The following is a 24,494-nucleotide window of genomic DNA, read 5'->3' as shown; positions in this document are numbered from 1 at the left end:
GAGACCAATCTGGCTGCATGTTCTCAACTAATTGAAGTTTCCAGACCAAACACGAGGGTAGCCCCATGTAGAGTGCATTGCAGAAATAATCATGACTTCTTAAACAAAACAAAACAGAAAAGGAATCTTACTTCATTAGATATTGAAGGTGGGTTAATTTTATCAGCTGGTGCTTATTTGGGTTTCCACCTCTGCAATGTATTTAATATGGCCATACAGATTTATTTTATGTAATCTTATGTAGCTATAGTATTTTAGTATTTACTATTTTTCAGAACCAGTGTGGTGTAGTGGTTTGGCTGCTGGACTAGGAGTCTGGAACCCAGGGTTCAAATTGCTGCTCGGCCACGGACAGATATTGGGTGAGCTTCCGCAAAGCACACTTTCTCAGCTTCTGGAAGGCAATAACAAACTCCCTTGTCAATGGAAAAAACCCTGTTATAGGGTCGCCTTAGGACTGCCATAAATTGGAAAAGACCTGAAGGCACACAACACATATTTACTGTTTTTATGTAGAGTTGCTTTAATGTATGCCTGCAAATACCCCTGTGGATATTAAAATCCTTACTGTTAGAAAGTTCTTCTTCATGTTTATGTGAAATTTAATGGTGTTGAATTATGAAAGGCAATGGAGTGCACTGTGGCAGTGCAGGTCAAACTAGCCATGGTCACCCAAGCCTACACTTGGCCATTTGGAGTTGTGCTGAATCCAAACCTCACCCAGACTTGAGATGTTTGAATTTATTTGAACCACCCTTATCCTGTCCTAACTTTGTACCTAACTCTGTGAGTAAGTCTCTAAGTCTGGAAACAAGTTTGAAGTATAACACACACCCTCCCAATTTTGATTTTTCTCCTACTCTTCTGATCTTAGCATACAGAGCAATTTTGTTAGTATATCTCTGAGATTAGTTAGCAGGAGGAGCATTTCTGCCAGCAGAAAAGTTTGCGATAAATCCTGACACCCTACAGCTGGTGCTTCTTTAAGTTAGGACTTCAGTCTTAGAACTCATTGACTATAAATAACATGGTTAAGTATTATCTATTGTAAGAAAGTTCTAAAGTGAATACAGTATAGGCTAAATGAATACATAGTGGAGAAAGGTTATTTGCTATTTGAGGGAAGCAAGCTGGGACTAATTACTATTATCATAATTCTTTTTACTGAAGTCCCATTAATAATGATTAAATAAGAAATTACAAATGATGGCTATTATATGAGAGCTACAATTATGGTACCTCTATTCCATTAATGTCTACAAATCTTACATTCAGACATATATAAACATTGTGTGGTGATAGTGGTGGGAGGGTTTTTTGGTGCTCATAAATTGCTTTCAGTCAGCTTGTAAAAGGAACACTTCACGAATTCCCCATTTTATGAAAACAGGTATATTCATTTCCTTTGCCTCTGCCTGAGCTGAAAGGAAAAATTGATTTTATCATTTCATCGTAGAGGAGGATAGCTGTAGAAAAGACAGTAATAATATACAGAGACAGCTAAAGATAACAGTGCTGACATATTCCCTTTATGCCTTTGTACTCAGCTGTTCAGGCATTTAATACAGAATACTGTATTTTATTAGCTCATAAACCACAGTTATTTCTTTCCTAATGCCTGACACAAGCTTCTAATATAAAATTATCCTCCTCTTTTGTATATATCTGTTCTACATCTCAAAGAAACTCTGTTTTCATTTACTGCATGCCAAGGTACTGCTAATTTTTGTAAGATAACAGTTTATTGATCAACAAGACATGTATTATTATCCAGACTGTACTATTATTTATTGTACAGAAAAACAAGTTCCTAGACAGATCAATGCCTGAACTTTGTATCATGATAATGTTAATGCTGTTAAATTGATTTTTATGTACTGGATCATGCAGTCTTGATATTAACAGACCACATTCACACCTACCACTTTAAATCAATATAACTGCATCTCCATCAATCCCAATAATTAGCTTCCGTATTGACTAAATTAATGTATTGGCCTGATTACTACTTTTAGACCACATGCACTGTTGAAATTATTGTGCTGTTCATGTGAAAACCTTTCTACAAAAGAATTAAAATTATGAGCCTTTTAAACAAATGCATGGTGGGTGGGTGGTGATACTGTGCCCCCAGGCTCTGCACATGATGGCACATGACAGCCTATATATTCATTCATGTGATGGCTCACTGTGAAGAATTCTGGTCCTTACTTGACCAGTAATACTGGATATTTTTCAGTTTGTACAGCTTCAGGATGTGGTCAAGATCTTTGGCAAGATATGAGCCACCACATGCATGCTTCAAAGTTGCCCCTTCCTGCTGGTTTACCAAAAAGACCCATGGCCATCCTGGCTGTTTGGGTAAAGAGAGTAACTAAGGCCTCTGTTCAGCAAGGCAGGGTTCCAATATGCCTAAAAGAGAAAATTGGAAGACTATTGCTTAAAAAGCCCACCCTGAATCTCACTACACTGGATAATGATTTGCCATTTAGAGGCATGGTTCTGGAATGTATATCATCCTCCCAACTCCAGCAGTTAATGATGAGACAGATTAACCCGATCCATTTCAGTCTAGTTTCTGGCATGGTTATGGGATTGAGACAGCTTCCGTTGCCTTGGTGGATGATCGTTGTCAGAAACTGTACGGGAGGAGTGTGTGCTGCATTATTCTGCTAGACTTCTCAGCAGCTTCTAATACCATAAACCATGGCACGGAATGTCTCACAGGGATGGGACTTGGAGACATTGTTCCATGGTAGTTGCACTCCCTCCTGCAAGGACAAACTTGAAAAGTGGTCATGCACACCTCAGTTTTGTACTTTGACCACTGGCCTGTGGAGTTCTTTATGAGTGTGTGTTGTCCTCCATGCTGCTTAATTTGGACTGTACTATTTTGGAAGAGAATGTCTGGAGATATGAAGTTCAGTGATACTGCTATGCTGCTGATGTTCAACACTACTTATCCTATCCATTGAATTCTAAAAAAGCAGTTTTGGTTTTAACCCAGTGTTTGACACCAGTAATAGGACAAGTGAGGATGACCAAAGCATAGTTTAATCTAGATAAGACAGAGGCTCTTTTGGTCAGTTTTGAAACAGATCAGGCAACAGGGATTCGCTGTTCTGGATGAGGCTACAATCCCTTTAAAACAGGGGTAGGCAACCTGCGGTCCGCGGGCCAGATGCGGCCCGGCGAGGCCTTGGGACGGGCCCCAGCCCGGTCCTGCCGCTGATTGCCACCGGGGCCTTTGGCCTCTCGCGCGCAGGGACAAGGGGGGCAATTGTCTACAGATGCCTCAGAAACATGCACTTATATTAACATTTTTTAAAAAATCAGCATTTTTTTTGCATGTCCTCCACTTTTTTTTTTAAAAAAAGTGTCTATCATTTGAAAATTTTGTCCTACATTTGTCCCGGTTTATTTATTTATTTAAATTTTAAAAAAATTATTTAATTATTTATTTTTTGGCTTCGGTCCCCCAGTTGTCTGAGGGACAGCAACCCGGCCCCTGGCTCAAAAAGGTTGCCTACCCCTGCTTTAAAATCTCAAGTTTGCAGCTTGCAATTGTCCTGGACTATCCCCTGATCCAGGATTCCCATTTTTCAGGAGTGTCTATGCATAGTTAGAACATAGTGCATCAAGTACAGTACTTTGGTTCCTGGTGATATCTAGCCACAGTGACATTTATTATAAGAAGGCACTAAAAACACATCTCTTCCGGTAAGCATACCCCCCTGATTTTTTATAAGATCTGAAGAAAACTTCACCTCAGGAAATTAAGATAACTTTATTGCAGGATGTATTGTGGTTTTAATATTGTACTGGCATACTTTGATGTTACATGGTTTTAAATTGTTTTGAAACTGTAATTTTAGATATTTTGTTGTTGAAATACTGTTGTAATCCCACTTCAATCTGTCAGGAGAGGTGGGAAAATAGAAATAAAACTTATTATTATTATTATTATTATTATTATTATTATTATTATTATTATGTGCAAGAACTTTTGTTCTTATAGAAAGCTATTTTTAACCATGTAATAATGTCATGCAAACATATCTCCTATAATAATTAATAATACTAACCTCAGATTAATAACGAAATAAACTATTTCTTAGTTCAATAAGACCACTGAAGACACACTGGCAATATTTTAAAATGAAACCACCAACAATGCTCACCATAGTCTGTGTTTTCTGGCTCCCAACAGTTTGAAGGCCAAAAATACGGAGCCTGAAAAGCAGTCAATTACATTGTATCATTATGATGCAAACATTCAAATCAATAATAGTTTTCTGGAGGCTAGAAACTGCAATCACAGTAATGGTTTGGTGGACAGTTAGGCCATTCAAGTATACAAAATATAAAAAAGTGACAGAAATAATCTGATTCTGTTTAGGGTAGCTGCCTCTATGGAAAAATAAATAAAAGATCAAGGAAAATAACAAGTGACTGTCACAGATATCATCACCAGAATTATCTTGCCATGTACTGCCTCCTGAAATGTAGGACCTTGAGCTATGATTGGGACTGATACTTAAAAATCTAATAAGAACCATGCTGGATCAGAATGAAGACCTGTCTAGTCCAGTATTCTTGTCTATATAGTGGGCCCTTCATTTCTGCTGGGCTTTACTGCAGGTCCCCTATGGGCACCAAAATATGTGTATGGTCAAGGCTCATTATATACAATGGCATAGTAAAATGGTGTCCCTTATATAAAATAGCAAAAATCAAACTTTACTTTTGGGAATTTTTCTTTGAATATTTTCAAGCTGTGGATGGTTGAATCCATGGATGCAAATCTGTGATGTGGAGTCCTGACTGTACAATGGTTAACCAGATGCCTTTGGATAGGCTACAAGTAGAACATAAGGACACTAGACATCTCCTGCCCATGTTCCCCAGCAGCTGTATATAGAAGCATATTGCCTTTGATAATGGCAGTGAAATGTAAACTACCAACCAGTGACTGCCTTACCCTCCCTGAATTTGTCCAATCCCATTTTGAAGCTACTCATCATAAAGTCTTGTAGCAAATTCTACAATATGGGTGAAGATGAGGTACAGTGGTACCCCGGGATACGAATGCGCCGCCTTACGAAATTTCCGGGTTACGAAAAAAATCCATTAAAAAAACTGTTCCGGGTTACGAAGGTTATTTCGGGTTACGAAAAATTTTTTGGTGCTTTTCGGCGCTTTTTCGCACGAAATCGCGGCTTTCGCTATTAGCGCCTATGGGTTTTTCGGCTTGCGAAGATTTTCGGGTTACGAAAGCGGCGGCGGAACAAATTAAATTCGTAACCCGGGGTACCACTGTACTTCCTTTTGTCTGCCCTAGATCTCTCATCATTCAGCTCCAGAAGGTCCTATTACTATGATGCCCCAGGTTTCTAGAATTATAAGACAGTTGCTTGGCATCATACATGAATTTACAGCCCTTTGACATGTATCCTCTTGCTTCCTCCCCTTTCCTAAGCCAAACAATGCTAACCATTGTAACCTTTCATCTGAAGAAAGTTGTTCCAGTTCCTCTGCCATTTTACTTCTTTTCTGCCACCTTCCCAGCACTAGAATATTCTTTCACTTATATAGTTAACTGAACTGTTCACACCATGCCAAATATCACTACACCATAGGTATGTATAAGGACAACATGATCTCTGCAGATTCATTTTCAGTTCTTTATAATCAAAACCTGTTTCCCCACCATCACACCATCACTACTACAGTAGTGGTTTCCCCACCACTACAGGAACCAGACATTTGGTCAAAATTTCTTCAAGATGGTCTCCACAAATTCCAGTACCCCTCCCTTGGGGGGATCTTGGAATCATACCCCAGCGTATAACAAGGGTACACTGTATATGTGAATCGGGATGTGTGTGTGTTTTGTTTGCCTCAATGTGTGCTGTTTTGATTACTTTGAATTCTACTGCTATTTTAATGCCCATTCTTCCACTATAAAATCTCCCATTTTGAAATCTTCACATTCCTTTTTGGCTCTAACCATCCTAGCTAAATTGATTTCATAAGCAAACCTGAACACCTCATTGCTCATCCATAGACCCTTTATAAATAACTTACTATATCATTTTTAAATGTTACCTGTATTCTTGTAATTTTTATTAGTATTAGTCACCATCAGGTTTCTGGGATAGGCAATATTCTGAAGTTCCAGGGCTGCCCCATTAGAAGGCAAGCAATGGTACTTCTTGTGTACCTTTCAGCCCTAGAACTATCAAGATGGTGCCTAAATGACCACATCATGCATAAGAAGCTATTAATTTCTCTAACATCAGTTGGTGAACAACTGGTAAGGGGTGAACATTTCTGTGACGTTTTTAAAGAATTAAGCAATTCCACCAACAATAAAAAAGATGGCTGCATAATTGTGTAATTTTATTCTAGATTTGCTTCTCTAGATAAAGAAAATGCAAGAGTTTCATAGCATTTTGTAGTTTAAGTAAAAATGATGTATTTCTTACCTGAAAACGATAGAAAGTACCATCATCCTTCAAAGTAAGCACATGGTCGGAGATTGGAAAAATATATCCCTGCGCTGCGACAAGGCTTCCCAAGTGTATTGCTTCAGCTGCAAATTGAATAATAACACCTCTCACCTTTATTTATACCCATATTACTACAAAACAATCCATGCTGTGAAAGGTAGCTTCCAAGGTCTGGCTAACAGGACCTGGATGGCTGACCAAACATTAACTATGGCATGATTAGCAGGCTCAAAGAAGCAGATGATTTGAAGCTGACAGTCCCTTCTTCTGTCAACAGAGTTGTAGCTATTGGGGGACGGGGTGATGCATTCCCAAAATTTCAATCATAGAGTAGGTTGACATGTCAATTGAGCATTTAGAGATACATTTGAGTCCTTCAAAGGAAAGGGCCAGGCAAGATTACTGCAGAAATGTGAAAGTAAGTAAGAGTGTGTGTGTGTGTGTGTGTGTGTGCGTGCATGCACCTTCAAATGGCCTGTTGACTTATGGCAATACCATGAATTTCTTAAGGTCTTTGGCAAGGAATACTCAGAGATGGTTTTGCCTGGTCCTTCCTTTGAAATATAGTCTACATCACTTGGTATTCATAAGCAGTCTCCCATCCAAGTACTACGGTAACTAGGGCTGAAGTACTAAGTAGGGCTGACCCTGCTTAGCTTTCAAGATCAGGTTATTCAGGCATGTAAACATAGTGAATAATTTTCATTGCTTTACTCTCTGCAATGCTAGAAATTTGGGGAGTAAGGAGCATTTTATTTTATGATGGCAGAATTTTTACTGGGGGGGGGGGTCATGCCCTCATTTATCTCCCTTCCCATAGTACAGCAATAGCAATAGCAAGTACATTTCTATACTGCTTATCAGTGCACTTAAGCACTCCCTAAGTGGTTTACAAAGTGTAAGCTAATTGCCCCCAACAATCTGGGTATTCATTTTAACAACCTCAAAAGGATGCAAGCCTGAGTTGAGCTTAAGCCCCTGGCTGGTACCGTGGTTGCAGTACAGACATTTAACCACTGCGCCGCCAGGGACCATTATAGCCATTTAGCAATCTTTAATATTTCTCTGCATTTGCTAAAAAAAAAAACCAACAACTCTGAAATATAAAACTGGACAAGTCTGCTGGCCATCAACAACCTTAAACAGATAATCTGCAGACATAAAATAAACCCTCTAATAATGAATGACATCATTCCAAGGTTAAGATTACTAAAATTCCTCCATGTTTCTCATTGACTAAATTATCGCTGTGTTGAGGCCACTCTTGATATCAGCATTCCAGGAATTCTTGCCCCTTCAGTTTTGGATAGCATTATAGAATTCAGCAGTGAATGCTACAGCATATATCACAACAAAAAGCCCAATTTCTTGGTATTACCTGGGTCTTCAACATTGAGATTCTTCATGAGCCACTGCACTATGTCTGTCCCTGGAAAGAGAGAAAGGGAAAAACTTAAATAGTCTGCAGTCCACAAATAAGGTGCTTTGTTGTTTTGTCATTGTTTGCTTCCACAAACTAACATGACCATTTCTTTGGCCATCCATAATGAGGTATCTTCAGTAGATGCAGCTTCTCCTTCCACAGAGTGGGGTTAGTGTAAATTTCACTCACCTAGATGAACCATTCCTACCACATGTTCCCTAAGTTCCATGCACCCAAAGCATCTCTCATCTGCTCTTGTCTGTCCCTGCCCTACTTATAGAAGCTAAATGCCATGATAGCTAAAAGGTACAGTACCTCCTCTGAATGCCAGTTGTTAGAGAAAACAAGAAGGTAATACTGTTGGCCTCAGAGCTCCTCAGAAACATTTAAATGACCAATGCTGAGCTGGATGACAAACAAAACCATAAACTGTGATATGTATCAGTGAGGGGTCTGTTCTGATCTCAGAACACTAAGCCCAAATACATTCTACTCTTTTTAACCAACACTATTCTTTTTACTAGTTGCAGTCCTTCAGATCTGTTGGATTACAACTCCTAGCACCCCAGCCAGAACTATCTATGATAGTCCAACACTCTAAAAATCTGGAGTTCACTAGGTTCAAGAAGGCTGTGGTATATATATGGAATGCTCTGAGATGCTAGTGTTCCTGATTCCCTCACTAAGCTGCTCCATGTTTCCAGAGACAAAAGCAAGCTGATATTCAGGTGGAGACTTCAGAGAGCTATGCCACACACATTCCTCATGCAATATACATTGTTTTAACAATATTGTGAACTATTTTGGATCCCATATTGGTCCAAAGTAGCTCACAATATTGTTATAACAATGTATATTGCATGTTTATTTCTCCATATTGGGAGGAAGGTGGAGTATAAATTAAATAAATAAAGAACACATTCCTTGCATGGGTTTGATATATCTTTCTTCAGTGCTGTTCTGTCTCTCTGGTTTCCCTATTTCTTCCCTGCAGTGGAAGTTTCTCCAGAAAAATTGCCTAGGGAAATCTGTTAAGGCTGTGTGCAATGATCTACATAATATGACTATACAACACAGGTGGGCAAAATGAGGCCCATAGTTTTCATGCAGACTCCAGGGTTGTTTCTCTGGCCCCTCAGGTTTCCCACCTCCCAAGGTCAAAAACAAGGTCTCATGGGGGTTAATGCAGCCTCCTGACAGCCCACAGTTGTCCACCTCTGCTATATAATATACTTTCAAAATCAATGTTTGACTATGCCTGTTAATTTTTCTTAAAAAACCAGACAAACCATGGTAGTAAAGCTACATTTACTCACTTGTTGCCAACAACCTATACATCCGAAGTTTAACCTAATCTTTTAAAAAATACTAATATCATTCCGCCTAACTATATCATTATTGACAAACTCGCAAACTCAGATGACTTGACAGGTTTGCATGAATCAAATAACACATCCTCCCCCAATCATAACAATGATCAGTCCGGTGATCAAACACAGAACCCAGTCCCCAATTCTGTAGTGAACTGTCCTAATAACAGCCACTTCAGCACCAAACCCACACTGTTGTCATGTTGCTAATTGACTTCAAGTCAGCCCAACCCATGGCAACACTGTGAATGAAACATCTCCAAGACCCCTCTTGTCAGCTCCTGCAGGTTCAGACCCCTGGCCTCCCTGATGGAGTCTAACCACCTGGCACGCAGTCTTCCTCTCTTTCTACTGCTTTTTGTCTTTGTTGTTTTCTGTTAGTAGTATGGTGCTGTCTGCATATCTTAGATTGTTAATGGTCCATCCTCCTATCTTCACTCCTCCTGCCTCTGAATCTAAACCTGCTCTGCATTCAATATTTTCTATGTACAGATTGAACAGGTGTGGTAACAGAATGCAGACCTGCTTGACTCCTTTGTCAACTGGGAACCATTCTGTTTCTTCATATTCTGTTCTAATGGCAGCCTCTTATCTGGTACAGGTTATGCATCAGGACACTCAAAGGTAGTGGCACTCCCATTCCTCTAAGAGCAAGCCATAGCTTTTTGTGATCTATGCAGTCAAAGGCTTTGCAGTAATCAATAAAGCACATACACAGTTTCTTCTGGAATTCCCACATTATATCACCCTTAAAACAGATTTTTAAAACTCATCTTTTGCTTTGGGTCTTCCCAGAAAATCAAAAACCCTTTGGAGCGATGTTGGCTAGCTGTTCACATGCACACCCTGATGTACCACCCAGCCATATGAGTTGCTCCCTTTAAGGACAGAAGAAGGTTCCCAGCCATGCGATCAACTCTTGGAGCGTTAGTTTTTTGTGAGATTTTTGGGCTATGAATCCATGTTCTAGAAGAATTTAATTCTGTTATTTTGCCAGCAGCTGTGGCTGAAACACCTTTGTCTTCACTCTTGGTGCATTGTTTTCAGCTTCAGATGGAGTGAATTGTGATGGCACCGACAGTACGAGGTGGCACAGTGTGATGTGCATATGAACAACTGCCTGATATTGCTCCAAAGTAATGTGGGGAATTTGGGGCAGCTGCTCCTGGAGTTTTCTGGCCCATGCAGACCTGTGACATATGCAGGCACAATTCCAATTTAAACCAGTACATATCTGTGTATGTTCTCTGTTACCCTGTCTAAATACTCTAAAGGCACCAGATCCTGTCTGATCTTGGAAGCTATGGTTAGTACTTGGATGGGAGACCACCAACAAATTCCAGTTGCTGCATGCTATATTTCAGAGGAAGGAAATGGCAAAACCACAATTCCTTGCTTGCATAAGAAAACCCTATGGAATTCATGCGGCTGCCATAAGTTAACAGGTGACTTGAAGACATGAATATAGGTGCATGCACATGTGTTTTGTTGTTTTTGTTTCAGGGGGAGAAGTTTGTACCTCCCTTGTACAAAAACCAGCTTTTTTTCTTGTTGTTTTTTTATTAACTTTTGTATCTTTTGGCTTTTTAACAATTTTTATTAATTGTAAGTCACCTTGAGTCCCAATCTGGGAAAAGGGCAGGATAGAAATCATCATCATCATCATGCTTTATTTATATAGCGCTGTAGATTTACATAGCCTTCTTACCCGGAGATTCACCACTTTCCTGCAGCCTTTCAGAACACAGCAATATAGTGGGGAAGGGAAGGAGGAAATCAAGGATGCCTGGATATGTTCTGTTAGCTGGATGCAAAACAATGGATATCTCTTCTAGGGTCTCCCTGGAATCTTCCACAGCTCCTGGGGAATGCCTGCATCATCATGAGTCTGACTATCAGAACATAACTTGAAAATGATATCACCCACTCATGGATGTGTGTGTGCTAAGAGTGTGAAGGAAAATAATGAGTCTTGGGGTGGGGTGGGGTGGGGTGGAAGAGGAGGAACGTGGCATAGTTTTGCCTGGCGGAACTTTATACTACATCACCTCAATGTAAGACGGAAGCCACAGATTAACAAATCTAGGAAGGATTTGGAGGCTTTAAAACACACACACACACCTACAGTGTGCAGAGTAGCACCCACCTCTCTCTCATTGTAAATAACTTTATTTATTGATTTACTGAAGTTGTATAAGACTTAATTTACCTGAATGGGCTATTTATTGTTCATAACAGCCACCCAGCCTTTATCCAAAAATGTGGTGAACAAATAAAATCAGCTCTTCACATTCCAAAACAAATGGGATATTTTGAAAAGATTTGATAAATATTACTCCAGACATACACACACACATGCCTTTAAAAACATTTTTTTAATGCCAAGGATTCCTGAAAGCTTCCAAGAAAAAAAAGGGGAAGATATTTGCAGGGTTTCTTTGCAAGGCTGATAGATAATATTTCTACTGACTTTACCAGACCATTAATTATCACCTGCCAAAAATGATTACTTAGTATAATGACAAGATTTTCATCCCCTTGTTAATAACTGTCATTGCTAATACTCATATGTCTGATCAGCATCCATCAAGAAGACAGACACATCCCTGCATCCCCCCTTCCATTAATCCAAAAAAGTATTTTTTAAAATAAAGAAGACACTGGCTGTATCATATGGTATCACTCTATTCATGGACAGTTTTCTAAAACTGCTGAACCAGCATCCTATATCTAATCTACTGAAGGATGAATAACTCTCAAATTCCCAGGGCCTAATTAAAAACAAAACTCCACAGAGAACCCCAGTCTCTGAGTTTACTGTGTAAATAAATGCAGGGCATATTTTTAAATAAATAAGCCACCTTATCATTTAACAAACAATTAAAGAGAGTATACTCTCTTCCCTACCAATCTTTGGAAAAATTTGTTTTCACACAAGACCAAAGAATATGAAATACTGCTTCTTGTTGGGTGAGATTTTTGTAAGTCTGGCTCATTTCCCCCCATTATTGTACATCTGACTCAGTTCCAGACAATTTGGCAGACCGTATCTCCCTGTATGAACCGGCTTGGGCTCTGAGATCTTCAGAAGAGGCCCTTTTCTCTGTCCCACCACCTTCACCAGCATGGTTAAATGGGGATGAGAGAAAGGGTCTTCTCCATGGCTGACCATAGACTGTTTTAAAGTGCTTTTTAAGTGCTTTTATGGTTTTAAGTATATGGTTTTAAAAGTGCTTTTATCTTATTTAATTGTATTCTGTTTTTAAAGCAATGTTCTGTTTTAAATTTGTAATAGTTTAATTCCATTTTAAGTGTCGCTTTTGTAGGTTTTTAATTGTACTGTGGTCTTAGATTGTAAACTGTCTGGAATCCCAACTTTGGGGAATGAGCAGGATACAATTAATAATAAGAATAAGTATAGTGGTTTTATAGTGTTTTTTACACACACAAATGTTTTGCACAACAATATGTTTTCTGAAAATGATGCAAAAGTGCTAACTTTTTTTAACCAACCATTTTTTTTGGGGGGGGATGGGCAGAAATTCTGCATCAGATGTAAACAACTGTGAGAAGGCTGGCCAGTTTTTCAACAGGATGCTCGCAATGTATCAGGATACATTTTCTCAGTTGAGGAAGAGAACATTTGCGAGTATCCTTTGCATCTCTACTGCCTCCCAACCAGTTTTTCCTTGTGTGTCACGGTTTAAATATAGTTTGTAGCCTAAGGGCAAGGACTGTCTTATTACACATCTTGTAAGCTGTTTACGGAGTCTTTATGGCTAAAGAGTCAAATAGAAATACTCTAAATATATAAATAAATTGACCTGGAGCTCATGCTAACCACCACAATCTATTTATCTTGTAAGCCTTTGCACATCACACCTTTCAAATGCATTGTTCAATATGCGAGTCATGGTGTCCTTCCTTGCCATGCAGGAGAGCAACAGAAAGCAATGCATCAGACACATCTTTCAAAGCCACAACAATGTAGAACCCAGAAAGACTGGATGACCTACTGGATGTATACCAATAATAATGAGATGGGACAAAGAGATATGGGTAAACTACTAATCTTTACATCCTTACATCCTTCTTATGTATGGATGATGCAGTCTGGACTATACAAGCAATCTCTTTATCTTGAAAAGATACAGGAGCAAGGCTGGTATAAATGCTGATGACCCTAACCTTTTCTTCTTCCAGAACTGATAATCACAACATTTACCTTTGGCTCTGTGAAACTATTACTAGGAGATGGTGGGATGGTTAGTTCTTGGGGAAAGGAAAGGTTAAGATCACCATTTACATAATTCTGTACATTCACTGTATATGCATGTCACTGTATATGCAAAATTTACGGTGAAGCCCGCTTTTCCTTCCTTTTCTTATGTTTAAAAACAAATTTTCAAGCGGAAAGCAGATGAATGATATATAATAGGTTTTCACTATCTCAGAGAAAAGAAAAATGGATAGTTTATTATTTATTTTATTATTTATTATTCCAAATTTATTATTCCAATGAGTTAACAGCTGTGGCCTAATTGCCACTGACCTTGGCACTGAAGGATGCATGTTTTATTTTAGAGGAAAACTGTGCTCCCAGAAACCTTTGACAACCAGATGTCTGTCTCTTGTTTGCCTTGTTTTATTGAAGTAAAGTCTCCCTCACTTTGGTCGCTGTCACACCACCAATTTTGGGTAGCACAGGCAGAGTGTGACACTGAGTGGGATCCAGAGGGTGGAAACTGGCTCCCAGACCCATTGATGGTACACACAGATGGACTGACTTGTTCAATAAGTGAGGAACAAACAGATTGTTTACTAACTTCATCTTTGTATGTTACATTTTCCAATACAAATGCCTGCGTACAATGTTTATTGACAATGGTTACTAGACCAATTTCTATAGAATAATATATAAGGAAGTAGCAATTAAGAAAACTGCTTGTTTTTTACTTGCTTTGTACTGCAAGCATTCATATTCTTTTCACAAGCAAAAAGAGAAGCTATACAACATTGACAGAACCATCAATCTGGTCATATCCTGTTAAGTTGCCTATTCATCTAACAACATATTGTAGAGACAGGAAAACAACTCTATATTTTGCAATGATTTCCTCTTCTAAATGTTAGGCTTCATACTGTTCCTTGTAAAAGATACGTAGCATTTTTAAAAGACAACTGCCTGTCAGAAAGACAAATAGTAAGGCAGTCAAGGGGAGAGAAAATAAAATTGAAAGTTTATATCTTGAGAGACTGCAGAAAAATGAAGAGTGTATCTATAGTTCACAGCTAAAGCAGTTTGATGCCACATTAACAATCCTGCCCCTACTTATGGAATCTTTAGTTTTATAGAACTACTTTGAATTCTTTGTGGTAGTTCAGAAGAATGTGATATAGAGTCTAGGTTCAGTTATGAACTACCATGCTGTGAGATTTAACACTTTTACGACCATTCTAATATAATTCAGCCATCCAACATGTGGACCTTATTATTTTATTATAAAGCCCAAAGCAAATCGGTCCCATTTATTTGTGCTTAGTTTCCTCTTTAGTTTAGAAGATTAGATGAAACCAATGGAATGAAGCAGTCTGCACTCACTAGAAATAATACAGATACATTTTTGCAAGCACTGCTGCAAAAAACCAGTGACTAAGGATGGCATCTCTCCTCTGAATGCCTGTCTTGAGTTGGTAATGGGCTGGATGAGGGAAAACAAACTCAAGTTGAATCCAGAGAAAACGGAAGTACTCACAATAGGTACCCCAGGTCTATGGAAGGAATTTTGTCATCCTGTCCTTGATGGGGTCACACTTCCCCTAAAGGACAAAGTTAGAAGTTAGGGAGTACTCCTGGATCTGTCTCTATAGTTGCCATCTCAAATAGATGTGAGGGTCAGGAGTGCTTGGTACCAACTTTGGTCGATACGCCAACTGCATCCCTACCTGGATCGAAAGGACCTTGAATCAGTAGTACATGCTCTGGTAATCTCTCGTCTTGATTTCTGTAACACGCTCTACATAGGGCTACCCTTGTACCAAGTTCGGAAGCTTCAATTAGTTCAAAATATGGCAGCCAGATAGGTCACCGGTTCATCAAGGTTCGACCACATAACTCCAATTTTAAAAGATCTTCACTGGCTGCCGATTAGCTTCTGGGCGCAATACGAGGTATTGGTTATTACCTTTAAAGCCCTGCATGGCTTGGGTCCGAGTTACTTGCAGGAACGCCTCTCCCTATATAATCCGCACCGCGCTCTTAGAACATTGGAGAAGAATTTGTTGGAATCATACGCAACCAGACTAACTTCCACTTCACAGAAAGCCTTTACTACAGCTGCTCCAAAACTCTGGAACAGTCTCCTGGAAGAGATCCATCTCACTACCTTCTTGGAGGTCTTTAAGAAGGCAGTTAAGACGGATCTACCTGATCTCTTATAAGACATATTCTTCTACCTCTTTGACCTAGATTGAAACATCTCTCTCCTTTTTCACTTTGATAGTATCATTTTTAATTGTTATCTATTTTTATATTCTATTGTACAATATTACTGTTTTTATTGTTGTGATTTGTATATTGTATATTGTATATTGTATTGGGTTTTAATCCCACCTTGATCCACCTGGGAGAGGTGGGAAATAAATAAATAAATATATTATTATTATTGTTGTTGTTGTTGTTGTTGTTGTTGTTGCGCTGTGGACCTGCTTGGTTGGGGATGTGGCATGTGGTTGTTGTGTCCCCAATCCGGCAGGGAAGGGGCTGTCTGTAAAGCCCCTTTGTTAATAAAAACCCAAGGGAAGGAAAGTGGGGTGGGGAGGAAAATGGACTGCTTGGAAATAGTAAGGGGGAGGAGGGAGAGGAGCATTATCATACTCACTTGTAGCACGTGACTGTTGCATATCAGATCTCCTTCGGAAGGAACTTATATCACATGTAACCCAGTAGTGGAAAAGCAGTGCAACTGGGAGGCATTGGCTGGTTTTGCCCTTTGTGAAAAGAACTCCAGGAATGTATGGAAGACAAAGCAGCTACAGGGCAGATACAGCATGATGTGATGAAGTATGCTGAAAGAAACTACTATCTTGATGTAATTCTGCTTTTGCAGCCTCATGTGATGAATTTCTTAGTTTAAGCAAACTGCTTCTCATAATACAGGCCTTCTCAGTGGCTGCTCCCATACTGTGGAACTTATACATATTCCAAAGCAATGTTGGCTCTCTTTCTGTTGTCCTTCGACTGTAAAGTGAAAACCATTTTATTAAGACAGCTTGCTGGCATCTGACAGGCTGCTGAGAAAGGGACTTCTAATTGGTAAATGCTGTACATTCTTATTGGTGCAATTTTAAATTGATTATAACACAATTGTTTTTCATTATTATGGTCTGTCTGATTATGTTTTAGTATTATTATCTTTCTCTTTTTATTTTTATCTGTTTCTTGTTGTGAGTTACCTTGAAACTCAATTTTGAGAGAAAAGAAGGATATAATCACGTAAATAAATAGAATATGCAATGCTGAAAGGCTAAATTGTACATTTCCTGCAGTACAAATGTAAGTAAAGTTGAACATTTTATTCCATCAAGCAAAGGCCACTGAACATCCCTGGGGAGCAGAGGAATAAGATGCATTAAGAAAGAGCAGGAGTGTTATGTATCTTTGGGGGGGTGTGCATGTGCATGCTTTCAGGTCACCTGTTGACTTATGGTGACCTCATGGATTTAATAGGTTTTTTCTCAGGCAAGGAATACTCAGAGGTAGTTTCTCCCACTCCTTCCTCTTTAATATAAAGCTTACTGCACCAGGTATTCATTAGTAGTCTTCCATCCAAGAACTAACTAGGGCTGATCCTACTAAGCTTCCAAGATCAGACAGGATCAGATGCCTTTTGGGTTATTTAGGCCCGTTTGTGTGGACTTTGGATCTGCGTCTCTTGTTTATTTGAGAGGGGAAAACGGAAGAACTTAGAATGGGGTGGGTGCCTATGGCGTGCACCCACAGGTGCTCTCAGGGCCGCACCACCATTCAAGCCAATAGGGCTTGAATACTGTCGGATTTCTATTTTTGCGGGGGGGTGGTGGTGGTGGTGGTCCAGAATGGATCCCCACAAAAATGGAGGAGTAACTGTATATACTATATACTGATCTACAAAAGAAGAGCTATTCTGTCAAAAACAAACTGTGTCAGGTAGCAAAGGAATTACATACAACCTCTGTTCAAAGATGTCATTGGCCCATGGAGACAATAAACATATCATGCAGTTTCCTATGTTCATATAAACATTTTGAACATCAAGGAGAACCCTGGGTCTCAAAAGAGATTTTAAACTTTATGGAGGTAAAAGAATGAATTTATTGCATGAAAAACAATGAGCAGGTTCTGGAAAAGATCATTATTTTATATCTCATCTAAAGCATGGAATAAATTACACCACAGGAAGGTTGGCTAGATAGACATACGCCTGAAGTTCATGTGAAAAATAACATGAAGGGAACAGAAAAATGAACAGAATGGTAACAGGAAGAAGCAACTGACACCAAAGCTACTTCAATAATTCTGCACATTCTACATACTCCTTTGCCCAATTCACCAACGATTAAAGGCATGGCTATGTATAAGACTTATTTAGTATAGAAGCCACACTGATTGCATAGAACTAATTCTATACTAGTGTACTAATCCATGAAAGTGTCATATAACGGCTTATCAGTGCAGAAAGTGCCTATTTGTTTAATGTAGACATTTTGCCCAAGTTTTCAAGGGCAAGGGATAATCCTTCACACAGCTGCTTAGAAAATCAGTTAAAACCACCGAGCTACAGGTATTGGCTGAATAAGAGTTAATACACTGAAGCCCAGTTCAAGTAATATGGAGTTACTGTATACAGCTGGTTTGTTGACCCAAGCGAAAGCTGTGGACACTGTACTAGTCTGGGAGGCACTCCTCTTGGGAAAGGTTCACAGAGGCCTGTTCCGCATGGGCAAAAAGTACATGCTGCGCATGTACTAGGGTTAGAAAGGGGTGTCCTTTCTGGACGCCCCTAACCCTAGTACGCGCTCGGTGCGTACAAAATGGCAGCCCCATTCTACACGGGCGCCATTTTGACGTTGCAGACGCCTAGCATCCGCATGTCACACGGTGGAAATGACGCCGCGAGTGCACCATTGGCGACTTGCGGCACCATTTCCACGCCGCAAGAAGAAGCTGCATTTTGCAGCTTCTTTTTTGTTGCGTCCTGGAATCGCACGGTTTGTCCGCTGTGGTTCCCGGACACAGCAACCAGCAGCACCGGCAGACTGCCCTTTTTGGGCGGTCTGTAAAGCGCCATTGAGAGGATACTCCCTGATCAATCTTTGTCACTAAAAGTACAACCTGATTCTGTGGCATGGAGCAAATTGGAATAAAATATCAGCTGTAATGTTCTCTGGACAAAGACAGCTTGACTTGAATTATCTCCCGTGCTCGTGGGTGTGTCATGCAGTGCATGCCCATGAAGATTGTTTGAAAACTGTAGTGAGTGAAAAATTGGGCTCTGCAACAGTGTTGCCAATTTCTAGGAAATTCCCCAGAAGCCAGGGAATTTAATTAATTTCTTTCCGGGGATTCTGACCGAATAATAATAAATATTGGGCAATTCCAGGGATTTTGGATTTTGGCAAAACATCCTGGGGAATATCTTTGAGGCTTGTTGGCAACACTGCTCTGGAATCACAAACTGGAACTGGGGATTATGAGCATGCAAAATGTTGGGGTGTAGAGAGATGCGCTGTGTCCACTATGACCACGTGCAGAGTTGATCCACGCAGGCAAGATGCCACGAGAAGGCTCTTGGAGAGACGTCTGCAAAGGCTTCAGGCTGAGAAGGAAAAATTCCTTCCACGCAGACTTCAGCCTTGAGCTCCCGGCTTGAAGAAATAAACACTGCTGGACAGCGAGGCTCTCACTCAAACAAGAGGGTTTTTAATCACTTGTTGCAAGCTATATACAAGATCGCACAGAGTACCAGACAGCCATCTTGGATACTCACACCTCTATATACAGACAAACAAAGTGCTTCGCCAGTCACCAAGCACAACAACCCAACAACGGAGATAGTCACCTTCTCCCTTATATAGATGGCCTTCTGTGAAGTCATGTGGTGTCTTGCCACCAATGAAACCTTGCTGGTTTCATCCCCAGTGCAGCTTGCATCATACCATTGCCCATGATGCACTGCTGGCTGACTTCACCTACTGCAAATTGCATCAGATGTCCCAGGATGCACAGCTTCCAAATGCTGACTCGTGCACACCTGCTACTTGAACTGTAGTAACCTCTGCTCCAGTTCTACCTAGTGGCCACATTCATGTCATTTCCAGGCCAAGTGTGCCACATGGTCCTGACACAAAAGTTGCACTTGCAAGAAAATGTTGCACTTTTGAGCAGCCAGGCTTCCACAAACTCTGATCTATCACTATTCCTAGTGTTTCATCTCCCCATCCAGCAAGAACCACAATTCTGTGAGTACCAAGCATGCTTGTTCCTCACTGCACTGTTGGGTGGGGGAGGGGTCTAGAAGCTTTACATCAAGGCTCCATACTCCCCCTATGCTGATTGATAATTCCCCACTTTTATATGGAAGCCACTGTGCTTTCAGGAGTGGCAAAATCCCATTTTTTCCTAGAATTTTCTGGTGATACTTGTAGGGATTGGGGTCCATGGGACTCCCCAAAAAAATATTGAGGATTCCAAGTGGCTTATGGTCCAAACTTTGCCCATTCTGGCTCAGGACCTGGGTACCACAATGACCAACTTTCTCTGCATGCAGCTAATTATACTTAAGATCATCTATCGTGGCCTCCCACAATTGCCCTGCCATCTCTAGTGGGTCAGAAGAAGGCAACCAGAGACTCCATCCTTGCAATTGATGCCTGGCAGTAGTGGAATGCTCATCCTGATGGTATTCTTTAACTGGTGGAGGTAAAATTTCTTCCTAAAGAAGTTCATATGACAACTACTTTACTGCAGAACTACTTCTTGAATGCTTTTGTGGCTTTCAGCTTACTATTTGTTTTTAAAGAAGTTACATTTTAATTATTTCACTCTTTTTGTAAATTTGATATTGCTGTGTGCCTTCAAGTCGTTTCTGACTTTTGGTCAGAAGGTGAACCTACCATGGGGTTTTCATAGCAAGATTTGTTCAGAGGAGGTTTGCCTTCCCCTGAGGCTGAGAGCATGTGACTTTCCCAAGACCACCCAATGGGTTTCATGGCCAAGCAGGGAATCGAATCCTGGTCTCAATAGCCCAGCACTCAAACCACTACACCATGCTGTTTCTCCTTTTTGTAAATACTATACTAACTTAATACTACTAATTTAAGAGCACCATAAAAATATTTATACTACATGGTCAAACAAACTTAAAAAATAACAGTATATTCTACCATATTCTTTTCGTTCAATGTGACTGAGCAGTTTTCATCTATAACTAGAGCACTTGTTAGAATCCCAATAATCTTTAAAAAAAAACTTATGGTGACCGCTAAATTGGCTGAGAAATCAATACATTATTTTTATTTAGAGCCCAAGATCTATATTTTACAAATGCAACTACAGTATCAACCTGTGGCCATTAGAGGGCACCCAATACATAGAATCTATTTTTTCATTGAGAATATCCAGCTAGAAAACAAGTAGAACTATTTGATAAAGGATGCTAGCAGAAATTGAGCTAGTGTCTTCTATGAAATATGCTGCAATATAATATAAATTAGTCAGTATTCCATGTTCTTTCTCTCTGTGTATGTGCCTCAAGTCGCCTGTCGACTTATGGTGACCCTCTGAATTTCATACAGTTTTCTTAGGCAAGGTATATTCAGAGGTGGCTTTCCCAGGTTCTTCCTGTGAAATATGGGATTCGTTGGTGGTCTCCCACCCAAGTCCTAACTAAGGCTAACCCAGCTTAGTTTCAAAGATCAGACTACACCTGGTGCCTTTAGAATATTTAGGCCCATATTGCATTGTTTACAGGAAGGGGAAAATCTTGGCTCAAATGAACACCTGATATGATATGCAAACATGATTGTATTTGATCAATATATGCACTAGGTTAGTAAACTGTAGAGCATGGATAATTTCCTTTTTGAACTACGGTTCTCAGAATCCCCTAGCTACTGGTCATGTTGGTTGTGGGTTTAGGGAATACCTACCAAAATGTCCCTAATGCAAAAACATGGAGACTTCTTGAGGAATCCATTGTCCTCTACAAAGAGGCCTGTGGCCTCACAGGAATGGAGATATATTGGATTGAAAAAGAGGAGTCCTTGTTGATATGCAAATGGACTGCTTGGTTGGCTTTGCCCAACTGCCACATAGGCAGAGGAGGGGGGCCAGTCTGCTAAAGATACCCTCCACATACCATCTTAACTAAGGACAGAAACAACAAAATGCAGGCATCTTACTAATATCTTTAATTTTTCTCCTGTTTGGTATATAACATCTTGCCTGGTGAAGATGAAGTGGAGCTTCGAAAGCTTGCAACAAGTATATTGCGCATTTTGGTTGGCCAATAAAAGTATCACTCTTTGGTGGATTTTTGTTTGAATTTACTAAATGGTCAACACAGCTACCCCTGTATATACTTTAAACTAGTAATTTTTCCAAACTCCAGCAAACAGTGAAGGACTTCAGGAAAATCTGCATTTTTATTAAATCATGGAACTTCATAGACAGTTGCAAAGAGCAGCTTCTCATACCACAGATATCCACAAGACTGTTAAAAGCAAGATAAAACAAGCAATTAGAGCAGAATAAAGCAATAGTAAAACACTGATATGAAACAATAAGCAATAAAGCAAAAATTGCATCAGAAACATAAAAGGAGAGAACAATCATCCAAAATTGCAAATAAACCTTCACAATTAACCTAACTGTGCTCTGCTTCAGAAACAGGCTTGATATGATTTGCCATTTGTTTTCATGTGCCATCTGTTACACTATGTTTGGTCTCTTTTTAGAACAAGGTAGGGCAAAAACACAGCCATCCAGATGTTGCTGAACTTCCAACAATCCTTATAATCAGGCATGCTGGCTAGTGCAAATAGAAACTCAGAAACCCACTCAGAACCATCTGGAGGGCTCCATTTGCCCTCCAGAGTTTTAAAAGATGAGACCATGGTTCATCCAATATGGTATAAAGCAATGTAGTCAAAGTGGGATGCTGTGGCTTAGTGGTTAAGATGCCAATTTTGATGATCAGAAGATCGGAAGGTTGGCAGTTCGAGGCCCAAGTGCTGAATGATGGGGTAAGCTCTTGTCATTAGTCCCAGTTCTTGCCAACCTAGCAAATGCAAGTAGATAGATAAGTACCACCACTGCGTTCCTTAGGCTCATCAGTGGAAGCTGCCCAAATCAGGGCACAGGGTGTAAAACCTTTTGTTACAATGTGATAGTTGCTATCACTGAGGACAAGTCCAAAGGATTGAGGCAAAACTGTGTGCATAGTTATTAAGCACCCCCCCCCACACACACAAAAAACATTTTGTGCTCATTCTTGTCCACCTAATGCTTGTTTCAGGAGTCATCCTCATCCTCTTGTTGATGAATAAGCGAAGACCCAAGGAAGACTCCACTAGCTGCAGTGAATGTTTGTTTTTATTATTTTTGAAGACTATTCACAGTTAATCAGTTTCATTCACTATGTAACTGTATTTGTGTAGGTTTTTGCATGTTATACATGATTGAAATATTGTTTATTATTTCTGCTATTGTTTTGAGGTTATTTATTTATTTATTATGGCCTTGTTTCCTGTGAGCTTTTGTATTTGAAACCCTTCCCTCTTGTATTTCTTAGTTCTTAATAAACCAGTCCTATCATCCTACTTTTAATAACAGTATTGCTGCTGTTGTTTAAAAATAATGTGCAAGCCAGGTGAAGATTGGAGCGCCAAGCTCTTTGCAGTGACTGTATAGCCTATACCCTCTGCTTGTCATTCACCCACCCACTCATCCCATAGCTATTACTGAAGCTACAATATGCTTCATCCAAGTCTATGAAAGCTAATGGTACAATGTCTTTTGTTCATTTAGTCTTAAAGGTGCTACGAGATCTCTTTGCATATTGATATTACAGACTAACATGGCTATGTCTCTGAAGCTACAACAGCGGACAGAATACATTATAGGAATTTGAAGTAACAGTTGCAGCTGAGAGAGATGCAAGGGAGGAGTATATATCGTCTCTTTTTCTCATCTTTCAAAACCAATTTATAATACACTGCCTCTTGCTCCTACTCCTCAAGCTTGTTCCTGCTGTGGGTAGGAAATGCTAAAACATGCTATTTCCCTCCTGGCAATGTCTTCAACTGAGAGAGGGAGGCAAATATTTTCAGTGCAGTGCCTAGCTTTCCTCACCAAGATGGTTGCTTCCTTTTTGTTTCTTCGTTGCCCTTTCAGTACAATAGCAAGACAGAATGTGAGGGACCAGCTATTGTAAACATTGCTGCTCCTGATGCATTTTAATTGCTCCATCAGACAAGGGATTTCCATGTAACATCATGTTGTGCCACAACTTCTGAAAACCATTTTATACAATTTCCTAGTAATTCATATGTAAATAACTGCTCCTGTCAGCATGAAAAATCCCAGCACTTCCATCTGAAAGTGCAGTAATTGCTTCACTCTTGCTATCAGCATGTGGTAATTGCTCCATTCACTGCCAGCAAAATGCACCAAGAATGAAACAGCAGCATGGAGTGTTTGAGCAATGAGAGCATGTCTTTATTTTACACATGTCACATCTTAGGTGCATAGTAGCAGCTCTGTCTGCAGCACATCAGGACAAATTTGGTGTCATTTTATTAGTCATTGTACTAAAATCTGAACTGAAACTAGTGGTTGAGAAACCAAACTCTGTCTCCCCCCTCTCTTTCAGGTTATGAAATGCAATTACAACCCAATCTTAAATTATTCTAAAAGTGGGTTTAGCTCATATTTAGAAGCCACGGTACCACAATCCTGCCAGCTAGTTTATTTTATTTTATCATTTTATTTTATTTACAGTGCACCCTCAGCATATGCGCCCTCGCCATACGCAGATTTAAGCTTCCGTGGTTGGCAATAGGAATACTTGGAATTAATTTCCTGAGATTTGGTCTTTCCAAGCATTCTCTATGAAAAATCAGGAAAACTGACAAGAAAGAGAGGATGCA

At 39.8% G+C, this 24,494-nt stretch overlaps 1 protein-coding gene across 4 annotated transcripts in view; it reads right to left on the bottom strand.

The window, feature by feature from the left end:
- The window catches only part of RGS6 (regulator of G protein signaling 6), a 316,927-nt gene that overhangs the window by 79,602 nt on the left and 212,831 nt on the right, over window positions 1–24,494 (bottom strand). For all 4 annotated transcript variants that reach the window (XR_006101395.1, XR_006101396.1, XM_042445284.1 and 1 more), the window contains exons 4-6: window positions 7,891–7,941; window positions 6,489–6,595; window positions 4,182–4,233 (exon numbers count right to left, since the gene is read on the bottom strand). Coding sequence is in view for 2 of the 4 variants with exons in the window: in XM_042445284.1 (XP_042301218.1) it covers window positions 4,182–4,233; window positions 6,489–6,595; window positions 7,891–7,941 (210 nt within the window). In the remaining 2 variants the exon portion in view is untranslated. The remainder of the gene's footprint in view (window positions 1–4,181; window positions 4,234–6,488; window positions 6,596–7,890; window positions 7,942–24,494) is intronic.

This window comes from Sceloporus undulatus, chromosome 1 (assembly GCF_019175285.1).
Source record: "Sceloporus undulatus isolate JIND9_A2432 ecotype Alabama chromosome 1, SceUnd_v1.1, whole genome shotgun sequence".
NCBI lineage: Eukaryota > Metazoa > Chordata > Lepidosauria > Squamata > Phrynosomatidae > Sceloporus > Sceloporus undulatus.
This window is presented reverse-complemented; position numbering and strand designations above follow the sequence as displayed.